We start from the raw sequence: 14,985 nt of genomic DNA, 5'->3' as shown, positions 1-14,985 counted from the left end.
CCAACCTCTGCTAGCTTCCAACTCTTCTTTTGCAGCTTCTTCACCTCTCTCAGTCTTCATAGAATTAGAGAGTTAGGGCCTTGCTCTGGGGTATGCTTTGGTTTAAGGGAATGTTAGGGCTGGTTTACTTTCTCCATATCAGCAATAAGGTTGCTTCACTTTCTTATCATTCATGTGTTCATGGGAATAACATTTTAAATTTCTTTCAAGAACTTGTTTTTTGTATTCACGACTTGGCTAACTGGTGCAAGAGGCCTGACTTTCAACATTTCTTCGTTTGTGTTATGCCTTCCTTACTGAGTCTTGCTCTGTTTCCGACGCTGGAGTGTAGTGATATGATCATGGCTCACTGCAGCCTTGACCTTTGGGACTCTAGCGTCCTGCCACCTCAGCCTCCTGAATATCTGAGACTACAGGGGACTACAGTCATGCTACAGGCATGTGCCACCGTGCCTGGCTAATTTTTTTTTTTTTTTTTTGTGGAGATGGAGTTTCACCCTGTGTTACTTAGGCTGGTCTCAAACTCCTGGGCTCAACTGATCAGCCCACCTCACCCTCTCAGATTATTGGGATTATAGGTGTGAGCCGCTGCACCGTGCCTTATTTCTAGCTTTTGATTTAAAGTGAGACACCTGTAACTCTTCCTTTCACTTGAATACTTAGAGGCCATTGTAGAGGTTAGTTGGTGTCCTTTCATTATTGTTGTGTCTCAGGGAATACTGCGGCCTGAGGAAAGGGAGATTGGGTACAGCTGGTTGGTGGAGCAGTCAGAACACATACAACATCTATCACCTAAGTTTGTGTTTTATAGTCTTGTGGTTTGTGGTGCCTCAAAACAATGTTATTGTATTGCAAATGCCAGTACCAAAGATTACTGATCATAGATCACTACAACAGATATAATAATAATGAAAAAGTTTGATTGTGACATTTACCAAAATGTGACACAGAGACATAAAGTGAGCACATGCTGTTGGAAAAATGTTGCCACAAATTTTCAATTTGTGAAAAATGCAGTATCTGTGAAGAGCAGTAAATTGAAATTCAATAAGATGAGGTATATAATGTTGCACAGTAAACCTTGGGAACAATTTGTTCTGCATTTTCTGTGTTTACCTATAATTTTTCTACTCTGTTCACAGGAAAATAAACATTGGTACTAGGAATGGAAATTCAAAGCTGCAGTAGGAGAAGCACCTGATTATGATTTCTCATGTTGTTACAGCCTTTCAAGTGAAATTTTGATTATGTTGAAGGATATACAAGTACAGAGTAGTTGCAAGGTTATTGTCTGTCATTAGGATGACTATTGAATCTTGCTGCTACTTTTTTGAAAATTTTCAAATTAGGTTGTCTTTATTAAATATATTAATTGTAGAAATTATTTCATTAAAATTCATCTGTGTTTTTTCATTTATGCTACCATTACTATTTTTTCTCTTTGTGGTGAACTTTATTTACACAACATTTTATTGTGAAAATTTTCAAGCATATAGGCAAGTTAAAAGATGTGTACAGTGACATTTTGCTATATTTTCTTCAACATATATTTCTCCATAATCTGTCTTGTTTTTATGCATTTCAGCATGAAGTGCAGATACAAGTGTCCTTCACCCATAAATACTTTAACATATTATCATTAATAAGAGTTCAATATTTGTTAACATTTTGTTTAGATAAGTTTACATACAGTTAAATGCACAAATCTTAAGTGTCCCATTGTATGTGTGACAAACATATACCTATATAACCCAAACCCCTATCAAAATATAGAGCATTACCAACACCTAAAAGTTTGCTTCTTGCCCCTTCCCTGTCAATCCTTGCCCTCAAGCTCCCCAGAAGGAACGTTTTCTACTATGTATTAGTTTTTGTACGTCCTGGATTTTAAATGGAATCATGCTATACAGACTTTTTGTATCTGGCTTCCCTCCTGCAACATGTTTTTGGGATTCATCCATACTATTGTGTTCATCAGAGGTTCATTCCTTGTTATTGCTGTTTGGTTTAAATGTACCACAGTCTGTTTATCCACTGTCCTGTCAATGGGCACCTGGAATGTTACCAGTTTGGGGCGATTTTTAAGTAAGTCTATGATAAACATCTTTATGTGGACATATGTTTCTCTTGGTAAATAGCTAGGAATATAATTTCTGGATCATAAGATAGGTGTATATTTTATTTTATAAGAAACTAAGAGACTTTCCAAAAGTGCTTGTATCATTTGATATTCCCATCAACAATGTATGAAATTTCTGGCTGTTTCACACTCTTACCAACACTGGGCGTTATCAGCTTTTTTAATTTTAGCCATTCTGGGGCATGTGTAATGGTATCTTATTGTGGTTTTAACTTTTCAGTTCCTTGATTACTAATAGGCTAAAGATTTTTTCACATGCTTATTAGTCACTAATATATCTTTTTTTTTTTTCTGAGTTATCTGTTTACATCTTTTGCCTATTTTGTGGGGCTAGAGTTCTTTGTATATCTTAGATACCAGTAGTTTGATGTTTTGCAAATGTTTTCTCCCAGTCAGTTGTTTGTCTAATTCATGTGTTAATGGTCTCTTAAAAATTTTATTATTATCAGGAAACGAGAAAACATTATTTCTTTTTAGATTCAGCAGGTACATGTGCAGGTTTGTTACCTGGGTATGTTGTATGGTGTTGAGATGTGGGCTTCAAATGAACTTTCCACCCAAATAATGAATATAGTACTCAATAGATAGTTTTTAAAATGGTTATCTCCCTCTTTCCATCCCCACTTTTGGAGTTCTCAGTGTCTGTTGGGCCCATCTTTGTGTCCATGTGTACCCAGTGTTTAGCTCTCACTTATAAGTGAGAGCATGTGGTATTTAGTTTTCTATTCCTGTGTTAATTCACTTAGGATAATGGCCTCCACCTGCATCCATGTTGCTGCAAAGGACATTATTTCATTCTTTTTAATGGCTATGTAGTATTCCACGGTGTATATGTACCACATTTTCTTTATCCAGTCCGCTGTCGATGGGCATCTAGGTTGATCCCATGTCTTTGCTATTGTGAATAGTGCTATGATAAACATGAGAGTGCAGGTGTCTTTTTGATAGAACGATTTATTTTTCCTTTGAGTATATCCCTAGTGATGGGATGGCTGGGTAAAATGGTAATTTTATTTTAGTTATTTGAAAATCTCAAACATGCCTTCCACAGGGGCTGAACTAATTTACGCTCCCATGAACAGTTTGTGAGCATTCCTTATTCTGTGCAACCTCGCCAGCATCTGTTATTTTTTGACTTTTTAATAATAGCCATTCTGACTGGCGTGAGGTGGTGTCTCATTATGGTTTTGATTTGCATTTTTCTAATGATCAGTGATGTTGAGCATATTTTCATGTTTGTTGGTTGCTTGTATGTCTTCTTTTGAGAAGTGCCTGTCTGTTCATGTCCTTTGCCCACTTAATACCATTCTTCTGTTGTTATTCTGAAGTATTTTAGGAACAAAGAAATGAGTTTGTTCCTTTATCGTATTTGTTCTGATAATAGGATTCAATGTAATTGAAGCTTATTTAATGCATAACCCTTTATTTTTGGTTGTGCACTATTCTGAAAAAAATGTCTCAATTCATATCTGCGTGTCAAAGTTTAGTGGAATAGAAGCAATAAATCAATAGAAGTACAAGAGGATATGCTTTTGGCATTTATTCCATTGCTTAAGTGTTTTACTTTAGCTTAATGGGGAAGATTGAAGCTTCCAATTTTTTTTGTATTTGTTTCAGATAGAAATAAGATCTTTTTAGGATACTATTAAATATTAAGAACACTTCCGTTAAGATTTCTCAACAAGTAGTTAATGCATTTAAAGATATTCTCAGGTAGTCTAGTGGGTCAAAGCATAAAATAATGTGTGCATTTTCTGGGTTACTGTTCTAAGCTTTTAGATATTTACGCAATTATTAATATTAATTTATAGGCACTTGAATTTACTTTTTTAAGGGATAAATATGTTGTACTATAATCATAAACACTGATTCATACTTTCTTATTTAGGCAAAATAAGGAATAATGAGCATTTAATCTAGCTGGCCAGTAGATTTTTTCCTAAGATTAACTCATTTAGATTGTTTTCAAGCCAGAGAATTGGTTTTACCTATTGGGGTTCTTGCAAATTTGTTTCTAGATAATATTAGTGATAGGTAAGTGAGTAGTGTCATTTTAGATTTGGTATTGTTATTGGGAGGGTTGAATTTAATTGTTGCACTTGAACTGAGAACTAACAAAAACAAATGTAGCATAATGGATTATGTTGGGTTTGGTTATTTGTGAGAAACTTAAGATAGAAGTCAATTTCTTCCTCATGACAGAAGGTTTGGAGGTAGCCTCAAGCATGGCAGCTGCACAGTGACCCGGAATCCAAGCTCCTGTCTTGTTGCTCTGTCATTTTTTAATGAGATGTAGTCTTGCTATGTTGCCCAGGCTGACTTGAACTCTTAGGCTCAAGTGATCCTTCTGGCCTCAGCCTCCTGAGAATCTGGAATTATAGGTTTGCACCACTGCACCCTGTTTGTGTCATTTTTAACCTTCCACTTCTTGGTTCTTCTTGGAAGGGGGAAGAGACAAAGAAGAAAAGGAGAGAGAAGTTGTATGTCATTTGTCTTTTAAAAAGATTTCTGGGAAGCTACAGTATAACTTGTTTATGTGCTGTTTGCCAGAACTTAGTTTATATGTATGCCTAACTGCAAAGCAAGCTGGCAATTACAGTTCCCCCCACCACCCCCACCCCCGGGCTGTCATGTACCCATTTGAATAAAAATTGAGGAAGAGACTGGGCACGGTGGCTCACGCCTGTAATCCCAGCACTTTGGGAGGATGAGGTGGGCAGATCACAAGGTCAGGAGATCGAGACCACGGTGAAACCTCGTCTCTACTAAAAATACAAAAAATTAGCCGGGCGCAGTGGCGGGTGCCTGTAGTCCCAGCTGCTCAGGAGGTTGAGGCAGGAGAATGGTGTGAACCCGGGAGGCGGAGCTTGTAGTGAGCCGAGATCGCACCACTGCACTCCAGCCTGGGCGACAGAGTGAGACTCCGTCTCAAAAAAAAAAAAATAAAAAAAAAAAAATTGAGGAAGAAAGCAAGAACAAATATTTGGATAGCAGTGGACAGCCTATTCTATAGTAAGTAAAGCAGTATACAGAATGTTAGGAATCTTCTAATTGGCTGCCACTTGCCTGCTGACCTTTATTTGGTCCTAGGCTCTTTCAGGATACTGGTAAAAGTTATAGACCCTATCCTTAGAAAAATGCACCTGTGTATATATATATGCATGGAATTCTGTGGGATTATTGTCTCTGGAACCCATCCATGAACCATTGCCTAAGAGGTTGTGTATGGATCCACTGTAAAGATTTCCTGTTATAGGCTGAGTATGGTGGCTCATGCCTGCAGTGCAATCCCAGCACTTTGGGAGGCCTAGATGGGAGAATCACTTGCATCCAGGAATTTGACATTAGCCTGGGCAGTGTAGTGAGACCCTCTCACTACAAAATAATTAGCTGGCTGTGGTGGCATGTGCCTGTAGTCCCAGCTCCTTGGGAGGCTGAAGTGGGAGAATTGCTTGAGCCTGGGAGGTTGAGGCTGCAGTGAGGTTGAGATCACTCTGGGTGACACAGTGAGACTGTGTCTCAAAAAAAAAAACATAACATTTTACTCTAAGTCAATTATTTATTTATTTTTACATGGCTTTTAAAAGTTTTTGTTATTCACTCACACAGTCAATAGAAGTTTGCTAGCATGCTCTGTATTTTAGTCACTATGATAGAACTTGAAGATTCAAACCGTAATATTCTGTTAAATGCTTACTGTGTGCCTGGCATGGAACTGGGAACCTTAAGTACATTATTCATTTCCTACATTTTACAAATAAGGAAATAATCTGCCTGAGATTTTACAGCTAGTAAATGATAAAGGTAATATTTGAACTCAGGCCCTTTTAGTTATCATGAAATAGACACTTAACCATAAGCGTGAGACACACTGGGCAGAGGATATTTTAGTGGTTCAGTTTCATTTGCCAGTCATATAGGCACTTGCCTTGCCTATATAATTAGGAATCTCTTTGTGCCTCAGTTTTCTGTTAATACTCTGCAAAAGCACTTAAAATGTTTAAGTATGTGATGATGCTACTTTTCTGATTTTGTATTTTTTTATTGCAATCAGTATGATACATGGCATATGATAAATGTCAACTGGTAATCTAAGAGTACTACAAAATGATCATATTTGAAAATGTCTTATCAGCATTTAAATTGTATATATCATTTAAAAATTCTATGGAAACCACCTTTTGATCACCTTGTAAAGCAGAACTGGCTGGTGCTGTATGTGTGTTCTTTTTTTCTCACAAGCATGCTGTTATGTATGCTGACAGCATCACACATGGAATTTAGCATAAAAGCTTTTGCTTCAAGCTGAGGTTTTGACCCCGCTGATAATACAGATGTTCTCATAATTTCCTCTCTTCAGCCCCGTTATAAATCAAAAAGAGTAGAAAAGGGAAAATTATATGAGTAATTACAGTATTAGATTACTATAGAAAACCATTTCACTTCTTTAAAATTCTCTTTTCAACTTTAGTTTCAAATCACTAGCTTCTTAAATGGTAACTTACTTAAATTGACAGGCTCTAAATTATGAACATACCGTTTATTTATCAGTTGACACCTTTGCCTCTTGTTTTATCAGAAACATTTTCTTTTCTAGCGAGAGTACTGCTGATTCTAATTGTAGAGATTAGATTTGACTTCAGAAGTTTGCATAATAAGCAAAGCAACCAAGTGATAGGCCTGCTGCTACTTTCTGATCTGTGGACATAAACTATCATAAACCAGTTTTTGATCATTCTTCCCTTAAGAGTTGATTCTTATTTAATTGTAGGGCGATTTGATGAAACTGTTATCGAAGAGAGAAGACAATGTGCTGAAGACCTGCTACAGTTCTCTGCCAATATTCCCGCTCTTTACAATAGTAAACAGCTTGAAGATTTTTTCAAGGTTTGGTAGTCTTTCTGGAATATTTTCTATTTTATTAAATACTTTTGTTTTGTAATTCATAGTAAAGTAAAATAAAAAATGCCATTTACTTTTGAATTTCATTATTCACTATAAAAGTAGAAATTAATAGCTCTATAATAATGCTTATGGCATATCTCCTATTTTTTGTGTAGAAATTTATGCTTTTTTTTTTTTTTTTTAAAGGAACTGGTTCTGCTCTATTGCTTAGCCTGTTGTTCAGTGGCCATTGACAGGTGTGATCATGGCGTACTACAGCCTTGAGTCCCTGGGCTCAAGCCTCCTGTTGCCTCACACTCCCAAGTATTTTTGATTCATGGATCTTAAAAAATTGGTGCAAAGAGCTTAGAGATTATTTAACTCACTCTGTCATAATTGAAATACATTAAAAAAATGAAGTATCATGAAACTCCAGTACTTACCTTCACTTTTTGAAGTGTCTTTCAGTGGCAGATTACTCTTGGAATATAAGCCACCGTAAGTCTATATTACATTTGTTATAATTATATTGACTTGTATAAAGATATAACAAAAATATAAAACTGCACAGTTTTAGAGAGCAGACCAGTGCAAATTATATTGCTGGAGATCATTAGATATTAGTGTTTTAAGTTCCTAGACATGTAATGCTTTCTTTTAAGTTTTCTATTTTTTTCACCATTTTTAATAATAATTTTCTAATTTATTTTGAACTGAATCGGTGTATGTTGTCAGTTGATATCATTGTATTTAATTACCACATTTTTCCTGTTGCATTGAGTTAGCCTTCTAAAAAAAAGAAATCTAAGTGATTGTGCTGTAATTGTTTTTACTTCTTTAACTAAAATCTACTCACTTGTATAAGTTAAATTTCTTAGACTATATAACCAGTGATATGTATGAAAGGTGAGATATTTAATTTTTCTGATTTTAGTGGATCTACACAGATTATTTATTTATTTATTTGTTTATTTATTTATTTTTGCCAGTGCTTCGTCACCCAGGAATTTATTTTTTATGATCTGTTTCATCTACTGAAGAAAGTTCTTTTGAAAGACATTGCAAATTTACAGTAATAGAAATAATGATAGTAATAGAAGAGTAAAAATAACATTTCTCATGATTGACCATGTTGCTTAACTTTTCACCATTCTGCAAATTAGGCTGAGATAATAAATGTGATTTCTGCCTATGGCCCTATGCAGATCTTTAGGATAAAGGCCAAGTCAAATTGATAGAGTATTTATATCTTTGCTGTTCTTTGTTACAATTGTTTCTATGTGTCAGGGAGTATGTTTTTTATGGAAAAAGACTTTATTATTAAACAAGAATATTGCTTTATAGAAATTGTGAAAAGCTGTCGTGCAAATTACCACATGCCATATGACTAAAAAAAATTAGGGATTACGGAAGTCCTTTTGAAGACTAAACAATTTAAGTAAAAGTTATGTGTTCATTGTTATTTCTTCTGGATCTGGGAATTCGTGATTGTAATCATTGCTGTAAGTCACTGGGAAATGAGACTGTCAGTTTCAGGGTTTGTGAAAGATTGGACAGTTTAAGAGAAGTCAAACTAATCTTGGAAAGTATCTTAGAACTATCTTTAACAGTGTGCTAGGCAGGAACAGCATACTGATTTGAGAATATCACAACAGTGGTATTCAGTCATTTTAAATAGAGGTAATAAAGCAAGCAAGAAAAAAACAAAACAAAACAAAACAAAAAAACAACTTGTTCCATTAGCTTGAACAAAAAAAAGGTATTTATTTCTCATATGACAAGATGTATGAGTGAGGAAGGTAGTCCAGGGCTGGTATAGAGCTCAGTAATGTCATCAATGACATAGGTTTCTGGGTTTGGGTGTGAAAGGCAAAAGGCCAAAAGAAACATGCCAGTTTTTAAAAGCTTTCCCAGAAACATGATCTAGAGATAGTCCTTCTTACATCTCATTGGCCAGAACTGGGTCACATGCCCATCCTTAATTTGAAGGAGTCTGGGAAGGTGACTCTTAGCTTTCTAGTTCTGATCATGGATGAAGGTTGCGGGGAAGGTTTGGGGTAGCTAATTCACAGGGTGTGCTATAGTATCATAGTTTATTTTTCTCTTTAGAGACATTGATGATGCCACATGCAAATGACCATATAGCCACTTGCTTACAAAACTTTACTTACTTTAAAAAACCACATATATAAGAGTAGAATGAATAGTATAATGGATTTCTATGACCCATTGCCTGGTTTCAGAAATTATCAGTATATTGCCAAACTTGTTTTATCTACACCTTTCCATCCCATACTCTTCACTGGTTGGTTATTTATTAGTATTAGTACAGTTACTAATTTTAAGTGTACAATTCACTGATTTTCAGTAAATTTATAGAGTTTTGCACCTGTCACCAACATACAATTTTATTTTATTTTATTCCTTTTTTTTTTTCCCCTGAGACGGAATCTCGCTGTGTTACCCAGGATAGAGTGCAGTGGCAGGATCTTGGCTCACCACAACCTTTGCCTCCCGGATTTAAGTGGTTCTTCTGCCTCCACCTCCCAAGTAGTTGGGATTACAGGAGTGCACCACCACACCTGGCAAATTTTTGTATTTTTAGTAGAGATAGGGTTTTGCAATGTTGACCAGGCTGGTTTTGAACTCCTGACCTCAAGTGGTCCGCCTACCTTGGCCTCCCAAAGTGCTGGGTTTACAGGTGTGAGCCACTGTGCCTGGCCAACATCCAATTTTAGATCATTTCCATTACCTCACCTCTGGGTCTGCTTGCTATGGTGATCCCCTTTTCCATCCCAGCCTGGGGCAACCACCTTGTTCTGTCTGTAGATTTGCCTTTCCTCATCATTTCAAATATATGGAATTACACAATATATGAGCTTTTTGTTCACAACATATGTATATAGGTTTCTTTCACTTAGCATAATGTTTTTGAGCTTCATTCATGTTATGTATCAGTATTTTGTTATTTTATGTTGTGAAATGTATTTCATTGTATAGATAATACCACATTTTCTTCATTCATTGATAAATTCATGGACATGTTTGGATGTTTCTACGTTTTGGCTGTTATGACTAATGCTACTGTGAATATTTGCATACAAATCTTTGTGTGGATGTATGTTTTCATTTTTCTTGGGTGATTCCTGAGGAGAGGAATTGCTGGGTCTTCTGATAAGTTTATGTTTTTAAGAAATTGCCAAACTGTTTTCCAAATGGAAAATAGCCAGTAATGTCTGAACTTACCAGTTGTTCCACAACCTCATCAACACTTGGTATTGTCTGATTTTTTAACTGTAGCCATTCTAGCATGTGTGCAGTGGTATTTCACCATAGTATTAATTTCAGTTTCCTGATGGCTAATGATGTTGAGCATGTTTTCCTATGCTTTTTTCATATATCTTTGGTGAAATGTCCATTAAAATCTACTCATTTTCTTGATTGGGTTGTCACTGAGTTGTAAGAGTTCTGAATATATTCTGTATAAACAGTCTTATCAGATGAGTGATTTGTAAATACTTTCTCCCCAATCTGTGTAGCCTTTTAGTTTTCTTAATGGTGTCATTTGAAGCACAAAAGCTTTTAGCTTTGATGACGTATAATTTGTATATATTTTTTCTTTTTTGGGTTATGCCTGTCATACCCAGGAACTTTTTGAGCATGCCAAGATCATGAAGATTTTCTTCTGTGTTTATTTTTAGAAGTTTTAATGTTACAGTTAGGTCTATGATTCATTTTTAGTTCATTTTATATACGGTGTGAAGGAACAGTCTAAATTCATCTTCTGGTATGTATGTATCTAATATTCTGAGCATCATTTGTTGAAAAGACTATCCTCATTGAATTGCCTTGGGACTCTTGCTGAAAATAAATTGACTGTAAATATGATGACTTATTTCTGGACTGTTGATAAGTTCTATTAATCTATGTGCCTGTTCTTATCCTAATACGATACTGTCTTGATTACTGTAGCTTTTTAAGTATTGAAGTCAGCTAGTGTAAGTTTGCCTACTTTACTGTATCAAAATTGTTATGACAGTTTTGAGTTATTTGAACTTCCGTAAAAATTATTAGTGTCAGCTTATCCATGTGAACAAAAAGTTCTCATAGAATTTTAAAATTATTTTATTATTTTACTTTTTTTTTTTTTTTTTAAAGAATTGGAGTCTCACGTTTGTCACCTAGGCTGGGATGCAGTGGCACAATAATAGCTCACTTTAACCTCAAACTCTTGGGCCCAAGGGATCCTCCCACCTCAGCCTCCCAAGTAGCTGGGACATGCACCACCACACCCAGCTGATTTTTAAAGTTTTTGTAGAGACAAGTTCTCACTGTGTTGCCCAGGCTGGTCTTGAACTCCTGGCCTTAAGTAATTCTCTTGCCTCAGCCTCCCAAAGTGCTGGGATTACAGGTGTGAGTCACCACACCTGGCCGAAGGTATTGGAAACACCTGCTAAAATCCTCCAGTTTGATGCTCTCCCAGCTGAGCTATTTTGGCTTGCGCCTCAGAATTCTGATTGGAATTGTATTGAATCTGTAGTTGTTTGGGGAAAGTTGTCATTTTAACAATATTATCTTGCAATCCATGAAAATGAAATGACTCTACATTTATTTAGATATTCTGTAATTTCTTTTTCTTTTTTTTGAGATGGAGTCTCGCTTTGTCGCCCAGGCTGGAGTGCAGTGGTGCCATCTCAGCTCACTGCAAGCTCCACCTCCCAGGTTCACACCATTCTCCTGCCTCACCCTCTCAAGTAGATGGGACTACAGGCACCCACCACCACGCCTGGCTAATTTTTTTGTATTTTTAGTAGAGACGAGGTCAGACCATGTTAGCCAGGATGGTCTCGATTTCCTGACCTCATGATCCACCTGCCTCGGCCTCCCAAAGTGCCAGGATTACAGGCGTGAGCCACTGCACCTGGCCCAATATTCTGTAATTTCTTTAAGCAATGTTTTGTAATTTTCAGGGTATAAGTCTGGAGCTTCTTGCCTTAAACTTATTTGTAAGCATTTTAATCTTATGATGCTATTTTGAATGAAACTGTTTTTTTTTTCCATGTAGTAGTATGTTTTAATGGTTCATTCATGTTGTAGGATGCATCAGTACTTTATTCTTTTTTGTGATTGTATAATACTCCTTTGTGTGGCTATGGATATACCACATTTTGTTTATCTACAATGTGTGTGGGTGCATATTTGGATTATTCCCCTTTTGGCCATTATGAATGGTGCCGTTATGAATATTGACATGTAAGTTCTTGTGCAGATATGTATTTTTGTTTCTCTTAGATATACTAGGAGTGGAATTTAGGTGGGAAGTTTTTTTTTTTTTTTTTTTTAATTAGAGATTTAGAGGGTGTGTATGTGTGTACATATATTTATGGTTTTTTTTTTGAGATAGAGTCTCACTCTGCCACCCAGGCTGGAGGTGCAGTGGTGCAATCTCGGCTCATTGCAAGCTCCACCTCCCAGGTTCACGCCATTCTCCTGCCTCAGCCTCCCGAGTAGCTGGGACTACAGGTGCCCGCTACCATGCCTGGCTAATTTTTTTTTTTTTTTTTAAATAGAGACGGGGTTTTTTTAGGTAGAGACCATCCTTGTTAGCCAGAATGTTCTTGATCTTCTGACCTCGTGATCTGCCTTCCTCGGCCTCCCGAAGTGCTGGGATTACAGGTGTGAGCCACCGCGCCTGGCCACATATATTTATGTTTTGAAGGTTAACCCAGGAATTTTGATTTATTTATATTTGCTATTTCATGAGTCATAGTCCTTTTAATTCTTTAATCATGTTTTCCTGTGATAATTTGAACATATTTTTAATAGCTGCTTTGAAGTTTTTGCCAAGTCCAACATCTTTGTCCCCTCACAGATAGTTTTGATTGACTGGTTACCTCCCATGTTTGGGTCACATACTTTCCTGTGTCTTTGTATGTCCTGTAATTTTTTTTTTGTTGGAAAATCTGTATTTTGGATAATATACTATAGAACCCTAGGTTCTGATGTTCTTTTCTCCCTGAGGATTCTTGCCATTTTACGTTAGTGTGTTTAGTAACTAACACTTTTTGTTAGTGTGTTTAGTCTGTAGTAAATCTTTGGAGTCCATTTCCTGTGAAGTGTGTGACTGCTGATATCTCTGCCCAATATTTAATTTTAATTTTATTTTTAAGCCAGGCTATGTAGGGGTTAGACCTGTGTCAGCATAGCTTTGTGGTCAGCCAGTGCTCGGTCATTGCTTGTGCTTAAACGCCTGTGCATTATATGCTTTCCTTTTAATGCTGATGATTTTTAAATGTGTTTTCAAAGTCTCAGCTGTTTTAAAATTTGCCCTGGCTTTTACTTTCCTCTGAAGTCTCTAATTTCCTCTGTGCCTGTGCACTGTCTCATGGTTTACCAGGTATTTGTGGATAGCTTGACCCCTCTCTGGTCCCTACATAGATGCGTAGTGAGCTTTATGAAGACCCCCTATGGCTATGTTATTTTTCTGGATCTCCCTGCTGTCTGGTCTTTTCCTGACTTCAGCTTCAGGCGTGCTGAGCCATCACTTTTCCTTGCTATATATTTGGCCCTGAGATTGCTACTATTATTGACAATAATATTTGGGGTGGATTTTTATTTTTTTCTGTACTTCAATCCAAATCATGTTAGCTTCCTCAAAAGTGAACCTGCTGGTTTTCAAGACTTGCCTTGCCTTTATATAATTACTGTCACCACCCAGCTGGCATGGGGGTTGGGAAGAACCGAGGCAAGAACATCACAGACTTCCATAGTTCTTACCTGTGGTTCCGTAGTTTCTTAGTAGCCACTGTTTCATTTGCTTTATGCTTTTAGTCAGTTTCCAGAGCCCTCAATGGTGGTTTTGACAGATTTCTCCAGATTTATAATTGCCTTTTGGGGAAAACATTTGCTGGATCTCCTAACTTCACTATACCAGAAGTCCTTCCCTGTTAGACTCTTCATTAACAAAAAAACTTTGAGATACTATGTATCCCAAAATTTCTGTGAAATTTTTTTACTGCATACTCAGAAACACCCAAAAGGTTATTTTTGAATTAGAAATTTAAAATTAGGATTGTGTCATTATTTTACTGCTACATCCCTCTAGTTCCTGTATAATGGTTTTTGTTGTGTTTCATTAAATATTTGTTCTTTACTATTTATTTTTTATAACAGTGTTTATTAAACTAGGTAAATAAAATATTTAGGATTATGAGCTAAAACATTTTGCATTTTAAATTTTACCTTACAAGATCTTATGTTAACTAATAAACATCTATTGAGTGCCTACATTGTTCTAAATACTTTGTATTTTTTATTTTGCATGAAATATGTAAAAATAACATCTTAGTTAGAAGACATTTTATAGGTAGGTAACTTAAATCGCACACCTAGTGGTAGAAGAGGTAGTTGATAGTTGTCTTTTAACATTCTCTAGAATACTTGAAAATCTTGATTTGGTTTGGATGTTGTTTAAAAGATGGTTTAGTCTACAATAGATACTCCTTTTGCATTTTAAATTTTATCTTACAGGAAGATCTTATGTCAACTAATAATAAACATTTATTGAGTGTCTACATTGTTGTAAATACTTTGTATTTTTTATTTTGCATGAAATATGTAAAATAAAATAATGTCTTAGAAGACATTTTATAGGTAGGTAACTTAAATCGCACACCTAGTGGTGGAAGAGGTAGTTAATAGTTGAAAGATACTTTCTTTTAAAATTTATTTTGTCTTTTAACATTCTCTAGAATACTCGAAAATCTTGATTTGGTTTGGATGTTGTTTAAAAGATGACTTAGTCTACAATAGATACTCTTTTTGGAGAAAAGTTCAAATATAAGCTGTAATCTGAATATTGTAACAAAGGGCAGAATAAAGTAATACAAATTGTTGTTCCTAAAGAGAATAATCATTTTTAAAGTTTTAGTTCACATAACACTCAGGGAAGTAAAATTTGG

The 14,985-nt window shown here is 35.9% G+C and overlaps 1 protein-coding gene across 15 annotated transcripts in view; it reads left to right on the top strand.

Annotated features, from left to right (window-relative positions):
* Positions 1 to 14,985, top strand: part of RPS6KC1 (ribosomal protein S6 kinase C1) — a 223,155-nt gene that overhangs the window by 54,745 nt on the left and 153,425 nt on the right. For 13 of the 15 annotated variants that reach the window (XR_001881479.1, XM_017851939.1, XM_017851937.1 and 10 more), the window contains one exon: positions 6,912 to 7,027. The exons of 1 other annotated variant lie outside the window; for it this stretch is intronic. Coding sequence is in view for 8 of the 14 variants with exons in the window: in XM_017851939.1 (XP_017707428.1) it covers positions 6,912 to 7,027 (116 nt within the window). In the remaining 6 variants the exon portion in view is untranslated. Of the gene's footprint in view, positions 1 to 6,911; positions 7,028 to 7,316; positions 7,523 to 14,985 lie in introns of those variants that run through there. One more of the 15 variants, XM_017851948.1, reaches the window with a different exon arrangement.

This window comes from Rhinopithecus bieti, unplaced genomic scaffold (genome assembly GCF_001698545.2).
Source record: "Rhinopithecus bieti isolate Rb0 unplaced genomic scaffold, ASM169854v2 scaffold_34876, whole genome shotgun sequence".
NCBI classification, from domain to species: Eukaryota; Metazoa; Chordata; class Mammalia; order Primates; family Cercopithecidae; genus Rhinopithecus; species Rhinopithecus bieti.
This window is presented reverse-complemented; position numbering and strand designations above follow the sequence as displayed.